Source organism: Phyllobates terribilis, unplaced genomic scaffold (genome assembly GCF_046119375.1).
Source record: "Phyllobates terribilis strain yellow unplaced genomic scaffold, ASM4611937v1 Scaffold_99__1_contigs__length_5935540, whole genome shotgun sequence".
In the NCBI taxonomy this organism is placed as follows: domain Eukaryota; kingdom Metazoa; phylum Chordata; class Amphibia; order Anura; family Dendrobatidae; genus Phyllobates; species Phyllobates terribilis.
In genome coordinates, this window is record NW_027362859.1 from 4638682 (window position 1) to 4663078 (window position 24397).

Genomic DNA, 24397 nt, shown 5'->3' on the forward strand with positions numbered 1-24397 from the left:
ACATGCACTCCCCCCCCCCCCCCATGTATCAGACTACACCCCTTCCATCTCCTCTTCTACCGGTGGTTCAGAGAGTGAGAGAGTGAGCACACCGCATATCCTGATTCCGGCATTCTCCTGGACTAGTCTAAGGTAATAATTTCAGCAGCAAAACTGCAATCATCTTCAGTAGCTCCATTGTGTCTGATTTCTCAGTCTCTGTGTGCCTGCAGCAACCCCACAGCATTGAAGAAGCAGGCATACACAGGGACTCAGAGAGCAGCGACAAAACGGAGCACACAGGCTGTGGCTGCTGCGGGGGGGAACCCTGAGGAGCAGACACGATGGATTGTCTCCTCTTTTGCAGGCAGCATTTTAGTACATACTAGTTCAGTTCCTGTTATCATTACCTTACCATGGGCGTGGAGAAGAGTGAATATTCATTCTCTTTAGTAGTAGGCATAGAAAATCACTGAGCCGTAGCAGGAGCTGCAACCGCTGCTAAAAGTGTGCGCTAATAAGGAGAATGAATATTCACTCCTCTCCATGCCCATAGTCCCGGCATGGAGAAGAGTGAATATCCCCGCAGCTCACACCAGCGTCTTAGGGCACATGACAGTGATGTCATGCGCTGCTCAGATGCTGATGTGAGCTGCTGCTGGCAGAACAGGGCGCAGCGCTAGAACAGAGGGAAGGAATCTGAGTATGAGTGTTTATTTTAACCTCTAGCATCCTGGGTACTGGGCATGCGCAGTCTCAATCTGCAGACAGGAGACAATACAGGATGGGGAGGATGGTATCAGAAGTAGGCGTACGAGATTTACGGGCTATGATTGAGCACGATATTTAAATACAGCCGTGGCACATACTAGCATAGCCTGCCATATCCTTCATTGAGCGACATCTTCACTCATGCTTTTCTGGAGTTCTGTACATTTGGCCTCCTGATGAACCTACAGGAAGGGGAAACGCGTTGGGGTGATTTCCGGAATATGAGATAAGTTTGACATTATGCTGCATTCTCTATTTGTAATCTATAAGCATAGTATAAAAAATGTATTAGAATAGGCAGTCACTCATTACCTGTTTATAACTCACATTATCAGGGTCTAGCAGAGAAAGTGAGGGACAGCCGCCGTTGAATGGGGGCGCCAGATTCGTATACTAGGGTGCCAAGCTCCATGACAGGCAGTATCAGTTGAGGCTTTCTAAGATAGGGCAGTTTTAAGTCTATATTGTAAATGAATGTTTATCATGTTTAAGACTTCACTGACCCATGTGTGATTATCTATTTCTATTTTTGACTCAATGCTAAGTAGTCCCTAAGGGATTTTTAGACGGATCTTGATATAATCATGAACCTTCTTACTTGCATATCACAGAGGTTTTTTGGTGTGTTTTAAAAGGAATCAGAATAAAAATTATTTTTTAGAGGTTTTTTCATGTTTACACATATTCTAGTTACCTCTATTTCAATAGAGTTTTTTGTACGTTTAGACCATGCATACCATGATTGGGGATGGGGGGGCCATGCATACCAGGATTGGGGATGAGGGGGCCATGCATACCAGGATTGGAAATGAGGGGGCCATGCATACCAGAATTGGAAATGAGGGGGCCATACATACCAGGATTGGAGATGAGGGGGCCATGCATACCAGGATTGGAAATGAGGGGGCCATGAATACCAGGATTGGGGATGAGGTGGCCATGCATACCAGGATGGGGATGAGGGGTCCATGCATACCAGGATTGGGATGAGGGGACCATGCATACCAGGATTGGGGATGAGGGGGCCATGCATACCAGGATTGAGGATGAGGGGGCCATGCATACCAGGATTGAGGATGAGGGGGCCATGCATACCAGGATTGGGACATGTGAACATGGCCTTGCAGACACAAATAAGCAAGATGTCGTATAATAGTGAAGCTACATAAAGATGAGAAAGTTCTGGCGCCTCAGACTGTGAATCAAGGAACAAAAAATAATCCTCAGATCCCAACTAGAGATGAGCAGGACGCACAGATGATGTTGTGTTGCCCTGGTGATCAAAAACCGCCAGGGACAGCGGAATATTAGAAATTCACGGCCTCCTGTCCAGTCGCCAGATACCACTGATCTGAACGCTGGACCAGAGACCCGTGAATGCATCCGCTCATCTCTAGTCCCAATGGTCCCAGATACAGTGGACAGTCCTGGATTTGGGTCTGCACCCTGCGTCTGCTGAATGCCCCTCATTACCAGCGCCCCTCTGACAACACCTCCTCCCAGAGGATTAAGTCAAGGTAAATGGGCATGGATTGGGGTGTGGCCAGGGGCATGGCCAAAGTTCCGTACTCCTCGTACACGCGCGGCTCAGCTCCGTACACCTCGTACAGGCGCGGCTCCGCTCTGCTCTGTACACCTCATACACGCGCGGCTCCGCTCCGTACACCTCATACACGCGCGGCTTCGCTCCGCACCCCTCGTACACGCGGCTCCGCTCCGTACCCCTCGTACACGCGCGGCTCCCCTCCGCACGCCTCGTACACGCGCGGCTCTGCTCCGCACGCCTCGTACACGCGCGGCTCCGCTCCGTACACCTCATACACGCGCGGCTTCGCTCCGTACCCCTCGTACACGCGCGGCTCTGCTTCGTACGCCTCGTACACGCGCGGCTCCAGTCCGCGCGCCTCGTACACGCGCGGCTCCGCTCCGTACGCCTCGTGCACGCGCGGCTCCGCACGCCTCGTACACGCGCGGCTCAGCTCCGCACGCCACGTACACGCGCGGCTCAGCTCCGCACGCCACGTACACGCGCGGCTCCGCTCCGCACACCTCGTACACGCGCGGCTCCGCTCCGTACGCCTCGTACACGCGCGGCTCCGCACGCCTCGTACACGCGCGGCTCCCCTCCGCACGCCTCGTACACGCGCGGCTCCGCACGCCTCGTACACGCGCGGCTCCGCACGCCTCGTACACGCGCGGCTCCGCTCCGTACACCTCGTACACACGGCTCCGCTCCGTACACCTCGTACACGCGCGGCTCCGCTCCGCACGCCTCGTACACGCGCGGCTCCGCTCCGTACACCTCATACACGCGCGGCTTCGCTCCGTACCCCTCGTACACGCGGCTCCGCTCCGTACCCCTCGTACACGCGCGGCTCTGCTTCGTACGCCTCGTACACGCGCGGCTCCCCTCCGCACGCCTCGTACACGCGCGGCTCTGCTCCGCACGCCTCGTACACGCGCGGCTCCGCTCCGTGCGCCTCGTGCACGCGCGGCTCCGCACGCCTCGTACACGCGCGGCTCCGCTCCGCACGCCTCGTACACGCGCGGCTCCGCTCCGTACGCCTCGTACACGCGCGGCTCCGCACGCCTCGTACACGCGCGGCTCCGCTCCGCACGCCTCGTACACGCGCGGCTCCGCTCCGCACGCCTCGTACACGCGCGGCTCCGCTCCGTACACCTCGTACACACGGCTCCGCTCCGTACACCTCGTACACGCGCGGCTCCGCTCCGCACGCCTCGTACACGCGCGGCTCCGCTCCGCACGCCTCGTGCACGCGCGGCTCCGCTCCGTACACCTCATACACACGGCTCCGCTCCGTACACCTCGTACACACGCGGCTCCGCTCCGTACACCTCGTACACGCGCGGCTCCGCTCCGTACACCTCGTACACGCGCGGATCCGCTCCGTACACCTCGTACACGCGCGGCTCCGCTCCGTACACCTCGTACACGCAAGGCTCCGCTCCGTACACCTCGTACACGCGCGGCTCCGCTCCGTACACCTCGTACACGCGCGGCTCCGCTCCGTATACCTCGTACACGCGCGGCTCCGCTCCGTACACCTCGTACACGCGCGTCTCCGCTCCGTACAACTCGTACACGCGTGGCTCCGCTCCGTACAACTCGTACACACGCGGCTCCGCTCCGTACACCTCGTACACACGCGGCTCCGCTCCGTACACCTCGTACACACGCGGCTCCGCTCCGTACACCTCGTATACACGCGGCTCCGCTCCGTACACCTAGTACACACGCGGCTCCGCTCCGTACACCTCGTACACACGAGGCTCCGCTCCGTACACACGCGGCTCCGCTCCATACACCTCGTACACACGCGGCTCAGCTCCGTACACCTCGTACACACGCGGCTCAGCTCCGTACACCTCGTACATACGAGGCTCTGCTCCGCACGCCTCGTAGACGCGCGGCTCCGCTCCGTATGCCTCGTACACGCGCAGCTCCGCACGCCTCGTACACGCGCGGCTCCGCACGCCTCGTGCACGCGCGACTCCGCTCCGCGCGCCTCGTACACGCGCAGCTCCGCTCCGCACGCCTCGTACACGCGCGGCTCCGCTCCGCACGCCTCGTACACGCGCGGCTCCGCTCCGTACGCCTCGTACACACGCGGCTCCGCACGCCTCGTACACGCGCGGCTCCGCTCCGCACGCCTCGTACACGCGCGGCTCCGCTCCGCACGCCTCGTACACGCGCGGCTCCGCTCCGCACGCCTCGTACACGCGCGGCTCCGCTCCGCACGCCTCGTACACACGGCTCCGCTCCGTACACCTCGTACACGCGCGGCTCCGCTCCGTATACCTCGTACACGCGCGGCTCCGCTCCGTACACCTCGTACACGCGCGTCTCCGCTCCGTACAACTCGTACACGCGTGGCTCCGCTCCGTACATCTCGTACACACGCGGCTCCGCTCCGTACACCTCGTACACACGCGGCTCCGCTCCGTACACCTCGTACACACGCGGCTCCGCTCCGTACACCTCGTATACACGCGGCTCCGCTCCGTACACCTAGTACACACGCGGCTCCGCTCCGTACACCTCGTACACACGAGGCTCCGCTCCGTACACACGCGGCTCCGCTCCATACACCTCGTACACACGCGGCTCAGCTCCGTACACCTCGTACACACGCGGCTCAGCTCCGTACACCTCGTACATACGAGGCTCTGCTCCGCACGCCTCGTAGACGCGCGGCTCCGCTCCGTATGCCTCGTACACGCGCAGCTCCGCACGCCTCGTACACGCGCGGCTCCGCACGCCTCGTGCACGCGCGGCTCCGCTCCGCGCGCCTCGTACACGCGCAGCTCCGCTCCGCACGCCTCGTACACGCGCGGCTCCGCTCCGCACGCCTCGTACACGCGCGGCTCCGCTCCGTACGCCTCGTACACACGCGGCTCCGCACGCCTCGTACACGCGCGGCTCCGCTCCGCACGCCTCGTACACGCGCGGCTCCGCTCCGCACGCCTCGTACACGCGCGGCTCCGCTCCGCACGCCTCGTACACGCGCGGCTCCGCTCCGCACGCCTCGTACACACGGCTCCGCTCCGTACACCTCGTACACGCGCGGCTCCGCTCCGCACGCCTCGTAAACGCGCGGCTCCGCTCCGCACGCCTCGTACACGCGCGGCTCCGCTCCGCACGCCTCGTGCACGCGCGGCTCCGCTCCGTACACCTCATACACACGACTCCGCTCCGTACACCTCGTACACACGCGGCTCCGCTCCGTACACCTCGTACACGCGCGGCTCCGCTCCGTACACCTCGTACACGCGTGGATCCGCTCCGTACACTTCGTACACGCGGGGCTCCGCTCCGTACACCTCGTACACGCAAGGCTCCGCTCCGTACACCTCGTACACGCGCGGCTGCGCTCCGTACACCTCGTACACGCGCAGCTCCGCTCCATACACCTCGTACACGCGCGGCTCCGCTCCGTACACCTCGTACACGCGCGGCTCCGCTCCGTACACCTCGTACACGCGCGTCTCCGCTCCGTACAACTCGTACACGCGTGGCTCCGCTCCGTACACCTCGTACACACGCGGCTCCGCTCCGTACACCTCGTACACGCGCGTCTCCGCTCCGTACAACTCGTACACGCGTGGCTCCGCTCCGTACACCTCGTACACACGCGGCTCCGCTCCGTACACCTCGTACACACGCGGCTCCGCTCCGTACACCTCGTACACACGAGGCTCCGCTCCGTACACACGCGGCTCCGCTCCATACACCTCGTACACACGCGGCTCAGCTCCGTACACCTCGTACATACGAGGCTCTGCTCCGCACGCCTCATACACGTGCGGCTCCGCTCCGTACGCCTCGTACACGCGCGGCTCCGCTCCGCATGCCTCGTACACGCGCGGCTCCGCACGCCTCGTACACGCGCGGCTCCGCTCCGCACGCTTCGTACACGCGCGGTTCCGCTCCGCACGCCTCGTACACACGGCTCCGCTCCATACACCTCGTACACGCGTGGCTCCGCTCCGCACGCCTCGTACACGCGCAGCTCCGCTCCGCACGCCTCGTACACGCGCGGCTCCGCTCCGCACGCCTCGTGCACGCGCGGCTCCGCTCCGTACACCTCATACACACGACTCCGCTCCGTACACCTCGTACACACGCGGCTCCGCTCCGTACACCTCGTACACGCGCGGCTCCGCTCCGTACACCTCGTACACGCGCGGCTCCGCTCCGTACACCTCGTACACGCGCGGCTCCGCTCCGTACACCTCGTACACGCGCGGCTCCGCTCCGTACACCTCGTACACGCGTGTCTCCGCTCCGTACAACTCGTACACGCGCGTCTCCGAACCGTACAACTCGTACACGCGTGGCTCCGCTCCGTACACCTCGTACACACGCGGCTCCGCTCCGTACACCTCGTACACACGCGGCTCCGCTCCGTACACCTCGTACACACGCGGCTCCGCTCCGTACACCTCGTATACATGCGGCTCCGCTCCGTACACCTAGTACACACGCGGCTCCGCTCCATACACCTAGTACACACGAGGCTCCGCTCCGTACACCTCGTACACACGAGGCTCCGCTCCGTACACACGCGGCTCCGCTCCGTACACCTCGTACACACGCGGCTCAGCTCCGTACACCTCGTACATACGAGGCTCCGCTAAGTACACCTCGTACACACGCGGCTCCGCTAAGTACACCTCGTACACACGCGGCTCTGCTTCGTACACCTCGTATGCACAGCTCCGCTCCGTACACCTCGTACACACGGCTCTGCTCCGTACACCTCGTACACACGCGCCTCCGCTCCATACACCTCGTACACACGCGGCTCTGCTCCGTACGCCTCGTACACACGCGGCTCCGCTCCGTACACCTCGTACACGCGCGGCTCTGCTCCGTACACCTCGTACACGCGCGGCTCTGCTACATCCACACTGTAAACCCCTCCTGACCCCACACATAAACTTCAGCTCATCCAGCACCATGACAACCAGCACAGCAGAGTCCTGCATCCACTGAGGCCCCTGATCATGTGACCCCTGACTCCTCCCCTCCTGTGACCTCATCACAGCTCCTGTACGCACAGAGCAGCCATATATGTGGTGGCGGCTCTGCAGGTGGAGGTATGTGGAGACCCCATTACTGGGCGCAGGGGGCATTAACCCCTTCAGCACCGAGACTCTTTTGGGGTCTTGTGTTGCCCCTTTATAAGAATCATAAGGTTTTTGGTCTGTTTCCTGTAATAGATACATACGACCCAACTATGGAGACAGGAAGGCAGGAAACGTATTGTTCTCATAGTACAGGACCCCTTTACTGGCCCCACAGTGTAATGCCCCCATTATGCCCCTTATGCAGGATGTATGATGCCCTCACACAGTGTAATGCCCCCATTATGCCCCTTATACAGTATGTATGATGCCCCCCACAGTGTAATGCCCCCATTATGCCCCTTATGCAGGATGTATGATGCCCCCACACAGTGTAATGCCCCCATTATGCCCCTTATGCAGTATGTATGATGCCCCCCACACAGTGTAATGCCCCCATTATGCCCCTTATGCAGTATGTATGATGCCCCCCACAGTGTAATGCCCCCATTATGCCCCTTATACAGTATGTATGATGCCCCCACACAGTGTAATGCCCCCAATATGCCCCTTATGCAGGATGTATGATGCCCCCAACAGTGTAATGCCCCCATTATGCCCCTTATACAGTATGTATGATGCCCCCACATAGTGTAATGCCCGCATTATGCCCCTTATGCAGGATGTATGATGCCCCCCACAGTGTAATGCCCCCATTATGCCCCTTATGCAGTATAGTAGATGAAATTCATAGGAACAATAGTAGGGAGAGCAATATTTATCATATATCAATCACAATAATGTAATAATAGACTCCTACCATTTATTAGGGCTAAATATCATGGCCAATCGCTATAAACATAACAAACAAAATACTGAAGAAAGACGATGTAGAGGCCGTATTGTAAAACCACAATAAGCTTTATTAGTATCTGTAAAGATGTGCGGTTGTGGATTTTAATAATCACCTAGGCAGGTTATCGATGCAATTAGTTTTATTCCTTCCGGCCACGGTGAACAGCATTTCCAGGTAAATGTCCAACAGGCAATTCTCTTAGTCCTCGAGTTTCCAACCTGGGATCAGTAGTTCCACTGCCCCGTACCAGGTGATGCCCACTGTCCCCCAACTTTTCGTTGGCCCACAGCTTTTTGTATTCCCTGCCGGTATATTGGCAGTCACAGCATCTGCTCCTTCGGATGATGGATATCAGGACCGCAGCCCATGATACCACCCCGCTCTCAGTCCGACTAGCCATGAATCTTCTGTTCTCCACAGGGTTCAGCCCCCTGAATTGGCAGAAGTGCTCATCCCTCCCTCCCCCAGCTAATTGTGCCTTAGTGGAGATATTTTCTCCGGTGGAACCCATCCCCTGGGTTTGCATGTAAGACTACCAGTGGTGACGGAGAGAACAATGGCCCAAGGTCTCGGAGATATGGTCACTGAATGGAATAGATACTTGAGGTTGAACTTATGAGCAAACAAATCACTAACAAAACACAGCAAGCAAATTTCTAACAAAACACAAAATTAAGATTGACGAAAAGGGGTGCTCAGTGCTGGAAAAGTATTTAGTAAGTGGCCAAGTCCTCACAGTATCAATAATCAATCACAGGGCATGGAAGTGGACAGAGCACAGTGCAAATGGCTATGCACAAAGACACGCAGCAGGGAAGATACATAGTAAGAGCAATAAGTTAAAGTGTATAATTTATATATATGTGTACACCCCCTACATATCCAGGAATCAATACATATAAGAATGAACAAGTATAAATCTGTCTTAGTATGATATGTCACTCTTAAGGGTAGTGTGGAACCACCAGTATGTGCAAGGCTATATGTACCCACATACTGGCCAATCATTATAGGGTAAATTGCAGTATCAATTTGCCTTACAATCAATTTACCCCATAATGATTGGCCAGTATGTGGGTACATATAGCCTTGCACATACTGGTGGTTCCACACTACCCTTAAGAGTGACATATCATACTAAGACAGATTTATACTTGTTCATTCTTATATGTATTGATTCCTGGATATGTAGGGGGTGTACACATATATATAAATTATACACTTTAACTTATTGCTCTTACTATGTATCTTCCCTGCTGCGCGTCTTTATGCATAGCCATTTGCACTGTGCTCTGTCCACTTCCATGCCCTGTGATTGATTATTGATACTAATAAGGATTATTGTAGTTTTACAATACGGCCTCTAGATCATCTTTCTTCGGTTTTTTGTTTGCCATTATGCAGTATATATGATGCCGCCACACAGTGTAATGTTCCCACAGTACCGCCATCCCCCACACACAGTATAATATAATTCCAGTGCCAGTAAATGCGACGAGAATTAGCTTTATGGAAGATGAGTCTATGAGAAACATATTCAGCTGCAGACTCCGAGGAAGAAACTGCTTGTTGTCTGTGGCCTAAAATATATAGGTTTTATTAGTAGAAGTCAATGAAAATAACTGAATGTTGTAAAATAATAAAAATATCATTGCTGTTAGGGTCCCCGCCAATCTCTGTATTTCCTGGTCAGCCCCAACGAACTTGTGATTATTACAGCCAATCAGCTGCTGACGCAGTGAGTAACACAGCCAGTGATTGGGAGTATAGAGGAGATGTCTTAGTCAGCAATTCAACCTGTGTTCCAGTCCATAAAAGACTAGAGAATACAACACCTACACCTTCTATCTCCTGATATATTTCCCCTTATTATCTCCAGTAATTGTATTATTTACAGGATTTTTATGATGTTACATCGGCTCATCTTCTTCTCATTCAGGTCTCTACAATATCAGATCCTCTCAGTGAAGATCTCCTATATAAGAGAATTTTTCAGAATTACCCATCAAAGATGGATATGGACAGAGACAAGATGGCGGAGAGGATATTCCACCTCACCCTAGAGATCCTCTTCCGGCTTACTGGAGAGGTGAGAGATTCTGATGACGTCACATTACATCATTCTTATCTATGGGAATAACAGATGGACAGAACTGGAGAGGTGAGGACTCTGGAAATGTCTGGAGTGAGATGTATTAATGTGTCTCTCCATAACCAGGATTACACAGTAGTGAAGAAGACCTCTAGTGAGCGCTGTCAGGACCCTGTGTCTGAGGGATGGGGAAGACCCCTGAGCCCAATCACAGGGCCTCCATCTCACCCCCTGATACATGAAGATATCAATGGCCAGAAGATCCTAGAACTCACCTACAAGATGATTGAGCTGCTGACTGGAGAGGTGACACTGCTGGGAATGCTGGGACATTATACAGTAACGCTATGAAGTGATTGGGGGGAATGATGGTATCATTGTTATGTGTCAGGTTCCTATAAGGTGTCAGAATGTCGCTGTCTATTTCTCCATGGAGGAGTGGGAGTATTTAGAAGGACACAAAGATCTGTACAAGGACGTCATGATGGAGGTTCCCCAGCCCCTCACATCACCAGGTAATAGGACTAAATACACACGGCCTATAATTATCTGTATGTAAAGAATTAATTCAGTCCCTGTATGTGTTTCCTCCAGATCTATCCAGTAAGAGAACAACACCAGAGAGATGTCCCCGTTCTCTTCTTCCACAAGACTGTAAGCAAGAAGACCCCAATGTTCCTCAGGATCATCAGGTAGATGGAGAGAAGGTGTCATGAGATCTCCCCTATGATGTGTAGACGGCTGTGAAGGTCTTGTGTTCAGTCTTGTTTTATCCACCAGTATTATATGTTTTATACTTGTGTAATGAGAACGGTGGAGATGGCAGGATTAGAGCTGATCATAGATGTGACTTCTCCATCTGTCTGTGACTTTTACAATATTTGTTTCAGGGTAAAGATCTGACCCATATTAATACTACAGAGACATATGTGAGGGGTGATGAGCGGTGTAAAGAGGGGATTCCTACATATGACTACCCAGGTGAGTAGTAACCACTAAATGCTGAGAAGTCACAGATTCTTCTCAGTCACCGGCTGTGGCTGCCTTATGGGTGATGTAGACCGGCCGTATCACAATCGTGTGATCACCATTTCCCTCTAGACCACAACATTCTCCTCCACCCAAAACTGTCCAAATGACTTTGGGCATTAAAAGCCCTTTTCTATAGAACTTACAATCTGGAGGATCCACCTACCCACTGTGATTAGGAGACGTTGACCCTTACCTGCCCAGATCTGTAAACTACAAAGCCAAATGTCAGCGTATTGTGATCGACTCACTCAGCTTCTTAAAGAGGCAAACACAGGAACAGTTTCTATTTAAAGTGCGGCTGTTACCTCCAGGCCCACCCCACAAATACTCTAATGGCTGTGAATTTTATCCTATGACCTCCCTCTCTACAGGTGTTCAATCATTCTAGCACTAAAGATGGCTGATTTACCACCTCGTGTGCTGGAACCTTTTTCCTATGTTTAATTACTGGAGCTAACAATCTCAGTGCTACACATCTCTCCTCCAGTACTTTACCAGTGACTTTGTCACATTATGTAGAATGTGCTGAGAAGTTAGAAAATCACTTGAAAAAAAATATTATGATGGGCCTGTAAAAGAAAGCAGAGGGTAATGATACTGTTGGCTTCCTAGATCCCTGATATCTTATTGGATGAATCTCCCTTCTCTCCCTTCTGTGCTGCTGAATGTGCTCATATGGTCCCTACAAGACCAGGTCCAGTCTTTCTGGCCAAACTTCACTTTTATGATCGACAACATTAAATGTGCAGTGAGGGACAAGTGTGAATTTCTGTCAGTAACAACAGAGTTTCCCTTTTATCCTGACTTTTCAATTTCTTTTAAAACCAACTAACTTCAAACAGGATTGTGATAAACTATACAGAAAACATTACACCTGTGCCATGATATATCTCTAAGCTGTGCGTGGCTGATGGCTGTAATATACATTTATTCACGCCTGCAGGAGATGTGTTGGCTCGAGCCCTGGTTTCATGGATTCACTCAACGTCATTAATTCCATTATGTTTTCAGTCCTAAGGAATTCAGATTACTGCACAATCTCTCCTGAAATGGGGGCACTAATACTTTCTCTACTCTTCTGGTCAGGACGCATAGTAGCTCCAATGGTCCACCATAAATGAGTGCAACTCCAGTTTAGTGTTGGAGCTCCCCCCCTCATACATTTATTGTTGTTGGGGATGTTACATTTTTTTTATTCTATGTCTATTGGTTTACAGATTTTCATTTTGTATGATTGGTGGGATCGGCTTGCCTCACTTATATTACTCAGTAACTCCTTGGTCTCTTTAAAACAGGTCTCCATTGCCTCTTCCAAATGCCAGATATTCAAATTTAAGACTCCTCAGCTCTGCTCTATTATAAAAAGTTCACTTTAAATGTCTAATATTTCTTCATGAAGCTCATCTGACAGAAAATATTGGATTTTAGGATAATTTAGAGTTTGTTGCTGCTGATAATCTATTTACTCCAGAGAGGTTTCTCCACTAGTTACTCTTCTCATTTTTTTTTACTGATTAAGGCTTTGTGCCCACGATGCAGAAATGCTCCGGATTTTTCCTGAGCGTTTCTGCATCTCCCTGGCAGAAAAAACGCATGCGGATTGTACATGCGTTTTTCCTGCCAGGGACATGCGGATGTGAATCGTTCTTCACATGCATTTCCGCATGCGGGTTAACATGCGCTTTCCAAGCGATTTTAGCATCACTTGGAAAGTGCTTGACAACTTGGTTACACTATACAAATCCATGCAAACGGCATGGATTTATATAGTGTGACCCCAAAGAATGTCAAAAAATAAATCTATACTTACCTTCTGATGGCCCCCGGAGTCTTGCTTCGTTTGGTCCTGGCTTGCCGGCAGCTTGCGGTCCACTACACTGAAGGACCTGCCGTCACATGACTAAATGACGTCAGCGCAGGTCCTTGAGTCCACCGCGATCTGCCGGCAAGCTAAGACAAGGAGACCGGGGGCCATCAGAAGGTAAGTATATTTATTTTTTATTTTATGCTTTTTTTCACAGGTTCTATGGTACCCGGGTCTGGATGAGAGTCTCCTCTCCTCCACACCCGGGTACCATCCGCACATTGAAACGCTTGGATTCCGCATGTACAGATCCAGTGATGCGGAATCCAAGCTTTCCAATGCAAGTCAATGGTGGCAAAAACGCAGCGCTTCCACAAAATAATTGGTAGTGCTGCGTTTTTTTCCGCAATGATAACCCGCAGCGGAAATTTCTGCAGCATGTGTACAGCACATGCGGATTATCATTGGGGAACATGGCAGGCCTTCTACCATGCGTTTTTTGAGCGTTTTTGCCGCTGCGGAAATGCTTAAAAAACGCATCGTGGGCACACAGCCCAAGACTGTTCAGCCTAATCTTTTCAGTAGAAAATGTGATGTGTTTTTGTCTATAGTCACAGTTTTCCCATCAGCCTTTAACTTCTTTAACCCATCTACATGAATCTGGACTTACACAGAGACACCTAGGCTTGGGCCTTGGTGTGACCTGTTGTTCTGTGGAGTGAGAGATGAAAAATAGTCATCTTAGCTGGGTCAGAACCAGGAGGGCAGAGAAAATACAAAATCGGAAGACAAAAGAGTAATCAGTAGGCCCATTTTTTTCAGGCCTCACTATTTATAAAGCACCATCAGGCGGCCCTTACTATTGTTAGAGTACCCTGCGGCGGCCACTAAAGCTAGACGGCCAAGCTCCGCAAGTAAGCACATCCGGCCGACGGAAGCCACTGGCACCGATAGCAGCTGATTGGCAGGGTTGCCGGGTGCAGGACCCAGGTCAATCAGACATTGATGCCCTATCCTACGGATGGGGTATAAATGTAAAATTAGTGGACAACTTCTTTAATACGGTAAAGTTTGAAACTTGCATGGCCATATATTGCTTCTGCAATATAACGTATCCATCTGAGGTGGTCAAATTTTTTTTTGTATATATTATATAAAGTTTGAAACTTGGAGGTCCACCTGGCGGCCCTCACAATTTATAGAGTGCCAGCAAGTGGCCTCCACTATTTTTACAGGGCCAGTAGGCATCTTGTGGACAGATGAGACCAAGATAGTGCTTTTTGGTAAAACACATCATTCAGCTGTTTACTGTAAATGGAATGAGGCCTAAAAATAAAAGAACACAGAACTTACAGTCAAGTATAGTGGAGGGTCAAAGATATTTAGGGGTTGTTTTGCTTCTTCTGGCACTGAATGCCTTGACTGTATGTAAGGCATGATGAAATCTGAATATTCCCAAACGATTTTGGGTAGCAATGTAGTGCCCAGTGTCAGAAAGTTGGATTGGCATCCTAGGTCAAGGGTCTTTTTGCAGGACAAGGACCCCAAGTTATGAATTTCTGTCAACCATGATAAATTTCTGTGAACGATGATGAATTTCTGAGTACAGATCACCGTAAAAATTTTGAATTGGTCAGTGAGTGAATGGAAGAAATCATTTAAGTTATGAACTGTGGAAAGATGTGTGTGACCAGAATGAACAGTCATTTCCAGCAGATGCTACAACCTAGCACCTATCCCTATACTAAATGTAGCTAACAGTGGTATTAATAAGGAATAGCATAGATTTTTTTCTCTTTTTTGCTTGCAGCAGCACGGAGTATAAGGCTATAATCCCTAACTAGATAACCTGTAATACGCTATCCCTAGTGCTATAGCTCACTCGTACACAAATTGCAGATAAGAGAGGTAATATTGCAGAATATAAAATAGATTTTAACCCGCCCCCAAAGAGTATTTTTTTGGGATATGGCAGCACCAAACTGTAAAGGAACGCAAGCAACCCTGCCTGCTTTGTTGAATTTCTGAGTGTGGATTACATTAAAAAACACATCTGTCAATGAGTTTTTTGAAGAATGCAATCAAGTTATAGACAGTGTATGCAGCGACAATGAACACTCATTTCCATCAGGAGTATACATGTATATTGTAAAGAATGTTAGAAGTAGGTCTCTAAAAATTATTCATGCGGGCGTCCTAAATACCTTTAAAATAATTAATGGGGGTGTTGCATGATGATCACCCTGTTGATATTGTGGTGTAGGATGAGAAGAAGGAATAGAACAACATAAAAAGAAGAAATCTTCACACCTATCTGGGTGTGAAGATTTGCATGGGAATAGACCAGAAAAAAAATGGATTTGAGTTTATGTTCTGTTGCTGTCATCCGGTGGTGTTGAGAAGTCTGGGCCAATCCAGGCCTTGTTTATTTTGATATTAGTCAGCCTGTCAGCATTTTTAGTTGACAAGTGGGCGCACCTATCAGTTATAATACCCCCGGCGCACTAAAAACCCGCTCTGACAAAACGCTAGAGGCAGGGCAGGCCAGGACCTCCAAGCTGTAGTGAAACAGTTCATGCCACGTGTCTAACTTGGATATCTGATAGTTGTAAGGCACAGAGGAATCACCAAGGACGGTGGTACAGTCAGCAAGATACTCCTTCAGTATCTTCTAAAACTTTTCCCTCGTTGTCAGACTACCCCGTGTATCAGGGCCTGGGCACTGGGAGGGTCTGAGAAAACTGTCCCAGACCTTTGAGAGTGTTCCCCTGCTTCTACTGCATATGGCTTTGTGTGTCTGTCTCCCTGTACTCATTGGTTGTCCAATGAACTGTGACCTCTACCATCTAAGTTGTCAGATGGGAATTTTTTATATTCTTCAACTAGGGCCTTCTGGTACTGCAGCATTTTATTAGACCTCGCTGCCACTTGAAGGAGAGATAGAAAGTTCTCCATGTAGCATGGATCTAGAAGGGTGACCAACCAGTAATTACTGTTGCCCAAAATGTGTACAACGCGAGGGTCACGGGAAAGGCAGCAGAACATAAACTCAGCCATATGTGCCAGACTGCGAAGAGCCAAGACTTCCCTGTCCCCACCAAGATGGATGATTGTCCATCATCTCCTCCTCATACTCCTCTTTTGTCCTCCTCCTCTTCAGCCACGGTGAACAGACGGGATGAAGGTGGTGCAGGTTGTACCGTCTGTAGCGCAGGAAACCTGCCTGTGTTCCTCATTAGCACCCAATCCACGTTGAAAAGATGATACAAGGCTGGGCTGTGTAGCATCACCCTGTATAGTTTCTTGCCCATCTCAACTTGCTGCGCCTGCAAAACCTCCTCTTTAATTGTGAGCAGCGAGCGTTTCAGTAGGCAGAGAAGCGGGAGGGTGACGTTGATTATGGCGTCACCACCGCTCACTATCTTGGTGGAGTCCTCAAAGGTTTGGAGAACTGCACAGATGTCAGACATCCATGTCCACTCATCAGCTCTTATGTGCGGAGACTGACCAGAATATTGATGGGCGTGTTGGAGCTGGTACTCAACAACTGGCCACTGCTGCTCACAAGGCCTTGTTAACATATGCAACGTTGAGTTCCAACGCATGGTAACATTGTACAACAATCAGTGAGCTGGAAGTTGCAAAGGCTGCTGAAGCACAGCCAGGGCGGCGGAAGCTGTAGCTGACTTGCGGAAATGGGCACACGCAGTGTACTTTCACAAGCAGCTCAGGCAGATCATGGTAGGTTTTGAGAAACCGCTGAACCACTAAGTTGAGCACGTGGGTCAGGCATGGTACATGTGCTCGATTGCCAAGCTTCAGAGCCACTTGCAGGTTCCAGCCATTGTTACACACGACCATGCTTGGTTGTAGGTTCAACGGTGAGAGCCACAGATCTGTCTGCTCTGTTACAGCTTTCAACAACTCTGCAGGGGTGTGCAGTTTGTCACCTAAGCAGATTAGCTTCTGCAGAGCCTGTTGCTGCTTGGCCAAGGCAGTGCTGAAGTTTCTAGCTTCATATTATTGATGTTTCAGAGATATGGAGGATGAAGAGGCGAAGGAGGTGCAGGAACTGCTGTACAAGGTGGGGGCAACCCTGATTGAACCAGGGCCCGCAATCCTCGGCATCGGTAGCACATGTTCCGTCCCAAGATCCGACTGGGTCCCGGCTTGCACAATATTCACCCATTGTGCCGTCAGGGAAATGTTGCATCCCTGGCCACAAGCACTTGTCCACATGTCTGTGGTTAGGTGGACCTTCCTAGTAACTGCATTGTGAGGGCACGGGTAATGTTAAGGGACAAGTGCTTGTGTAAGGCAGGGATGGTACATCGGGAGAAATAGTGGCTGCTGGGGACTGAGTACCTAGGTACAGCTGCGGCCATGAGGTTGCAGAAAGCTTCCTTCTCCACAAGCCTAAAATGCAATATTTCCAGTGCGAGCAGTCTGGAAATGTGGCCGTTTAGTATTGTGGCCTGTGGGTGTGCAGGTGGCTGCGTATTTCCGCTTGTGTTCCAAGGGACAACTGAACGCTGCGCTGGGACAAGGACGTGAATGTGGTTGCTACGACAGGTGGAGAGTGGGAGGCATCTTCGCCTGCATCATGGACAGGGGATTGGCATGCACATACAACAGGTGAAGAGGCAGTGGTGTCACCCACAGACACTGTTTCTGGTCCTGGCGTTTGGCCCAGCTAGTTGAGTGCTTTGCTGTCGTGTGCCTGAGCATGCTGGTGGTGGTCAGGCTGGTAGCTGTGCTGCCCCTGCTGATGCTGGCACAGTATATGTTGCAAATAGCCTTTTTTGGGTTAACTGGACAGTTTTTAAAAAAGCGCCAGACTCAGGAAGACCTAACCCTTGGACTGGCAACTTCCCTCGTGCTGGTGTTCTGGGGAACAGTTGCCTGCCTTGTCTCTATGGTCACGTCACTACCTCTTCCTGCCTGTTGCGGTACTATGGATCCCACCTTCTCTGCGCTGCTGTCTTTGCTCTGCTTGTCACCTTCCCAGATTGGGTAAGTAACCTCATCGTCCACCATCTCGTCTTCCCCGTCCACACCCTTGTCTTCCTACTGACTTACAAATATTTGGGTATCGCTAAGTGTGATCTCCTCATATCCTGCTTGAAGCGAACAGGGCAAGAGGACAGAAACTATAAATGGAAATATAAACAGCCCTTCGGAGTGTCTAAGTGTGAGATCACTTGTCTCCGGGCGCTCGGCATGGTGAGAGGAAGGAGGCTCAGGGTGAGGATTATGTGGTCCAGACTCAAGACTACTGAGACTGGACCGTGTGGAAGACAGGGTGGTGCTGAAAACTGACTGGAAGCATTGTCTGCTATCAACCCAACAACCTTTTCATACTGGTCTGGCTTCAAGACTGTTGTTCCACAAAGTGGGACAGGACGCTAGGTCGACATGATGTGGGTGTTTGTTGTGCTACTTCAGCAGGCACAGTTTCCCCTTGCCCCGTCTCATGCTGCACATAACACATCTGCATCTCTGGCTGCTATAGGCGTAAAAGGGGACAAACTTATGGTGTGGCACCCATGCTCCCCTGACCTCAACCCCATTGAGAACCTCTGGAGCTTCATCAAAAGGAGTGTCTATGATGGCGGGTGGCAGTTCACATCTAAGCAACAGCTCTGGGAGGGTATTCTGTCCTCATGCAAAACAATTAAAGCAGAAACCATCCAAAACCTGACAAATTCAATGGACGAGAGAGTTCAGAAGCTCCTTTCGAACAAGCGGTCCTATGTGCAAATGTAACATCACCTAGAATAAAGTTTTGAGGTGAAAACTGTTTGATTTCAGTTTGTAATAACCTGCTAATGCTTATAATTTCAAAACTGACCATTTTTTTGTTCTTTATTAAAATGAAAAGGTTGAAAACTCTGCTGTGCATAATAATTTGGAACATGCATTTTGAGTGCAGTTTGAGTGTTTTATTTTTTAAAAAATATACTGTTATCATAGGCAGTTTGTGCAAAAACCTTTCAATTGTACTCTAATAGTTATTTGACTGGAAAATTACAATGACTGCAATTCATATAGGTAATTTGGGAAAATCTGAAAAAAATATTATTTGCATAATAATTTGGAACACAGTGTATTTGGCAGCTTCAACAAAATTTCACGATTATTAATGCAGTAAAAATCTGACCACTTCAGATGAGCAAGTTTTACTGCAATAGCAATATGCTATTGGTTAGCGGCCAAGTCAGGATGTATGTTTTCAACACACTACTGTCACATTTTAAATGGAGTATAATATTTCGCAGATTCCAAAAAATTTCAGGATCATTACGCAGTAAAATCTGACCACCACAGATGGACTTTTTCAATGCTTGCACTACATAGCAATGCTAGTCAAATCAACTAAGTGTGGCTGTATACTGTTAACAAACAAATGGAGCAGTAAAAATAGTGTAGTATATTGCTTTTCACAAAAATTAGCAGGATTAAGAGCAAAAAGGAATATTATTATCCCTGAGAACTAGGGCTATTGATATGAGTTACAGCAGCAGAAAGAACATGCAATGAAGCCTAACCTGTAGTGCACTATCTCTCCACAAACTCTGCCTAACCTGCTAACAGCAGTATTAATATACATCAGAATGAGCCCTTACAAGGGCTGTTGGTTCAGATGAAATAAATACAACTAGTGTGGAATCCCTGCCTAAAAGAAGCTAGAATTCTCTCCCTCGCTCAGCCGCAGCTCTCCCTACTCTGCCTATTTCCGGGGTAGACTGTGATGAGGGCAGGGTCCCTGGTCTTATATAGACCTGATGATGCTATGCGGCCAGCCATTCACTGTAATGTCACTACCAACATGGCTACGGCATTACAGTGACTGGCAGGCGATCCCTACATGTTAATTGGCTGCCTAAAAAGTGCCAAACATGTGAGGCCGGCACTCGAGCTCGCTCCCGAAATTTTAAGAAAAAAAAATACTCGCTGAGTACTGAGCATTTCGAGCACTGTGATGCTCGGGTAAGTAACGAGTAGTGACAAGCATGCTCGCTCATCACTAATAGTCAGTAAATGGGCCAAAGCCATATCAGGAACCAAACACACAAGCCGGGTGCTGAGTACAGAGGACTGAACCAGAGGAGAACAAGGCTGTATCAGGCAGCTTCTGGCAATATACTCTGAGCTTTAGTAGTGTGACTTCAGCTGGATTGCACACACTCATACTGCCAGACTGGATGGTACTACAGGTCCCAAGCACCCTAATCTTAATGGCTGGACAGAGCCTGCACCGCCCAGAGCTTCTGGTTCCAACATCTCCATCACCAACGCCACCCGCAGAATGAATAAGGCGGCTCCTGGTGACAGAAGCAGACATCGCAGGAGAAGATCCCAGAGGAGATGGGATACACCATTTGCAGAAGCCCTAATATGACAAAATGGCAGAAAACCAGAACATTAGAAATCCCCATAAAGTGACTCCATTTTATAAATTATAACCCTCAATGAATTAATCTATAGGACTAGTGACTATTTTGACTCCACAGACACTTTCCGGAAATTAGCACGCACTGAATTTTGGAGAGTGAAATTCCACATTAGCCATTTTATTACCCAACACATAGTGCCCAGATTGTGCTCCAGGAGATACACACCGTAAATTTACTGTGTTCTTCTCACTATAGTAATGCTAAATTCATGGATGCTAAATGTGGTTTGACACACTGCAAGGGTCAGAAGCAAGGGGGCATTTGTATTTGGGAGAGCAGATATTGCTGGATTGGTTTATGGAAGCTATGTTTCTTTTTAAGAGCCTTTGAGCCACTAATAATGTGGAAACCTCTGTTTTTCCACTAACAGATAATGGACCTGAGTGGGGACTTGTTTTTTTTGCAGGATGAGTAGAAGTTTTTATTGGTATTATTTTCGCCTACATAACATTGTTTGGTGGCTTTTTATTCCATATTTGGGAGGCAGAATGAACAAACAGTTGAACACCACACTATACTGGTTCATCCTATGAGGTTTTCTATTAGACTGTGAACTGTCATTGTCTTGGTGAATAATAAAATTTTTCTACGTAACTTTCCATTGTTACCGACAGTTTAAGTAGAAATGTTCAAAAATATTACATTCAAGGATATTTTATTCAAAAATTATAATTGTTTTTATTCTTGGCAGATGACTGTACCAGGAGATCAGAGGGACAGCTGACATCTTCAATTTTTAAATCCGATGATCTTGAGATCCCACAAGATACAATTGAAGTGAATGCCATTACACCAGATATACCATCATCCCTTCACAGCAAAGATCTGTCATCTGATCCTTTGAAACAGGTCCTGTCTTCTGATTCATTACCGACTACTAAGGAAAATCAAAGTCACAAAATAAGCATTAAAAATCAAACTGCTCCTAAAGCAAAGAAGCCATTTTCATGTTCAGAATATGGAAATAGTTTTCCTCTCCAAAAGTTTTTTCTTAAGAATCAAGACATTCACACAGCAGAGAATATATTTTATTGTTCCAAGTGTGGGAAATGTTTTAACCAGAAATCGAAGCTTGTTCGTCACCAGAGAACTCACACAGGGGAGATGCCTTTTTCATGTTCAGAATGTGGGAAATGTTTTAAATGGAAATCAGATGTTGTTATACACCAAAGAACCCACACAGGGGAGAAGCCTTTTTCATGCTCAGAATGTGGGAAATGTTTTAGCTGGAAATCACATCTTCGTAACCACCAGAAAACCCACACAGGGGAGAAGCCTTTTTCATGTTCAGAATGTGGGAAATGTTTTATCCGGAAACAGAATCTTGATAACCACCAGAGAAACCCACACAGGGGAGAAGCCTTTTTCATGTTCAGAATGTGGGAAATGTTTTATCCGGAAACAGAATCTTGATAATCACCAGAGAACCCACACAGGGGAGAAATCTTTTTCATGTTCAGAATGTGGTAAATGTTTTATCCGGAAACACAATCTTGATAACCACCAGAGAACCCACACAGGGGAGAAGCCTTTTTCATGTTCAGAATGTGGGAAATGTTTTAACCAGAAATCAGCTTTGATTAAGCACCTGAGAACCCACAAAAAAGTGAGGCCTTTTTCCTGTTGAGAATGTGGGAAATGTTTTAACCAGAAATCAGATTTGATTAAGCCCCAGAGAATTCATACAGGGGAGAAGCCTTTTTCATGTTCAGAATGTTTGAAAAGTTTTAACTGAAAATTGTATCTTCCTAATAGGGTTGTCCAATACTAGGGCAACCACTTGTCATTCCTCATGTTTGGCCTCATTAAAATAAAAACACTCATACTCACCCTCTATGTCGTCGCTGTTCCAGCCGTGTCTGCACTTGTGTACCCGGGGCTATTGTGAGGTTGTTACATCACACCAGCCCTGCGCCCAGTCAGCGCCAGCTTCACTGTCCCCGCCTTCAGACAGATTGAACATCAACAGGAAGCCAGGGCTACAGCTGCTTTCTGAGCTTCTCTTATTGTTCGATGTGTCAAACGGTGGAGACAGTCATGCCAGGGCTGATAGGGCACAGGGCTTACATGACGTAACAACATCATATAATCCCTGGAAACGCAAGTGCTGACACCGCTAGAACGGCACAGGCATGGGAGGTTTGTATAATTGTTTTTATATTAACAGGACCAAACATGAGAAATGAGAAGGGGTTGTCTAAGTAGTGGACAGCCCCATTTAAAGATCAAAAATCCGACACCGAGAGAAGACATTATCATACCTAGAGTGTGAGAAATGAATTTCTGGAAAATCGTATTTTGTTGACCATCAAAAATAACTCAGACGGGTAGAAACTATATATGTTATTAACATATTGTATGTACGTATTGTGTGTATGTAAATGTGAATCAGAGCTCTGTGTATATAAATATGCATATGTAACAGAGCTGTGTGTATGTAAATGTGCTTATGTAGCAGAGCTGAGTGTGCATGCACTGTCCATGCAGCAGTGTTAGAAAGACCACATGGGCCAGGGTTCATCCTATTGATTGCCGTACTCCTTTCCCGTTGGTATAACACTTCTCAGACCATGCAGGGTAGGGGACCACACTCAGATAAGACTTTATTGGATTAACAACAGTTAACAGCATATACTACAATCCCATTGGCTCACTGGGGATTAGAACCTCAGCAACTTTGGGGCATTTAGGGCCAATCTGCCAACTACCAGGATGATGAAGATTCCCCACGGGACCTTCAGAATTTTAAGAGTGTTAGTGTGGAATAATGGGCCAAAATCACACCTGGGCAATGCATGTGACTAGTTTCTCCATACAGGAGGCATCTTGAAGCTGTCATCGCCAACAAAGGCTTTTATGTGAAGTATTAAATAAACTTAAGTAAGTGATTTAAATACTTATTCCCTGTGTCATTTCTCATTATTACAAATAGCTTCATTTTTTCGCCATCTTTGGTTTGATTTCTTTAAATAGATAGGTCCAGAAACTATTTGGACAGTGACACAAGTTTGGGCATTTTAGCTGTTTACCAAAACATATTTATTTTGCAATTGTAATCAGTCTGGCCTTAAAGTTTCAACTCTCAGCTTTAATTTGAGGGTGTTCACATCATAATTGGATGTAGGGTTTGGAAATTACAGCTCTTTAATATGGGGCTGCATCTTTTTCAAGGGACCAAAGGTAATTGGACAATTATTTCAAAAGCTCTTTCACTGGCTGTATGGGCTCCCCCCCCCCCCCCCATTAATACATCATCAGTTAAGAAGGTTAAAAGGTCTTGTGCCGATTCCAGGTGTGGCTTCTGTATTTGGAAGCTGTTGCTGTGAACCCATAACACGGAAATGAGCTCTCAATGGAAGAGTATAGATCAAATCTACCAATGATCAGAAATATTAGGAGTTGCTAAATTAACAGCATGGTATAGTTTGCAAAAAACAAAAGTTCACTTCTGAGCTTGGGGACTCAAAGGTGTGCACGCCCACTGAAGGAAACCGTGGTGGATGATTGCAGAATCCTTTCCATGGTGAAGAAATGCCCCTTCACAATATGAACCTACGTGAAGAAAACTTTTCAGGACAAAGGTGTTTCAGTGTTTAGGTCCACCATAAAAGAGCAGACTTCATAAGAGCAAATAAGCAATTACAGAGGGTTCACCACAAGGTGCAAAGCATTCTTTGGACAGATGAAACTAATATCTGTATAAGAAAGATGGGAAGAATAAAGTTTGGAGAAGGCTTGAAATGGCTCATGATCCAAACACAGCACATCTTCTGTAACACATGGTGGAAGCTGTGTGAAGTTGTAGGCATGCTTGGTTT

The 24397-nt window shown here is 48.9% G+C and overlaps 1 protein-coding gene across 2 annotated transcripts; it reads left to right on the plus strand.

The window, feature by feature from the left end:
* The first annotated feature begins 27 nt into the window (after nucleotides 1-27).
* LOC141198686 (uncharacterized) lies at nucleotides 28-22122 on the plus strand. Of its 2 annotated transcripts, none has more exons than XM_073663091.1 (7): nucleotides 28-132; nucleotides 10134-10283; nucleotides 10413-10592; nucleotides 10678-10801; nucleotides 10881-10978; nucleotides 11177-11267; nucleotides 21271-22122. In XM_073663091.1, the coding sequence occupies exons 2-7, from the start codon at nucleotides 10206-10208 to the stop codon at nucleotides 21990-21992; spliced, it is 1293 nt and encodes a 430-aa protein (XP_073519192.1). In that variant the 5' UTR covers nucleotides 28-132; nucleotides 10134-10205; the 3' UTR covers nucleotides 21993-22122. The 2 variants fall into 2 exon arrangements, with proteins under 2 accessions (XP_073519192.1, XP_073519191.1); XM_073663090.1 differs by lacking the exon at nucleotides 28-132 and adding an exon at nucleotides 7283-7371.
* The last annotated feature ends 2275 nt before the right edge of the window (nucleotides 22123-24397 follow it).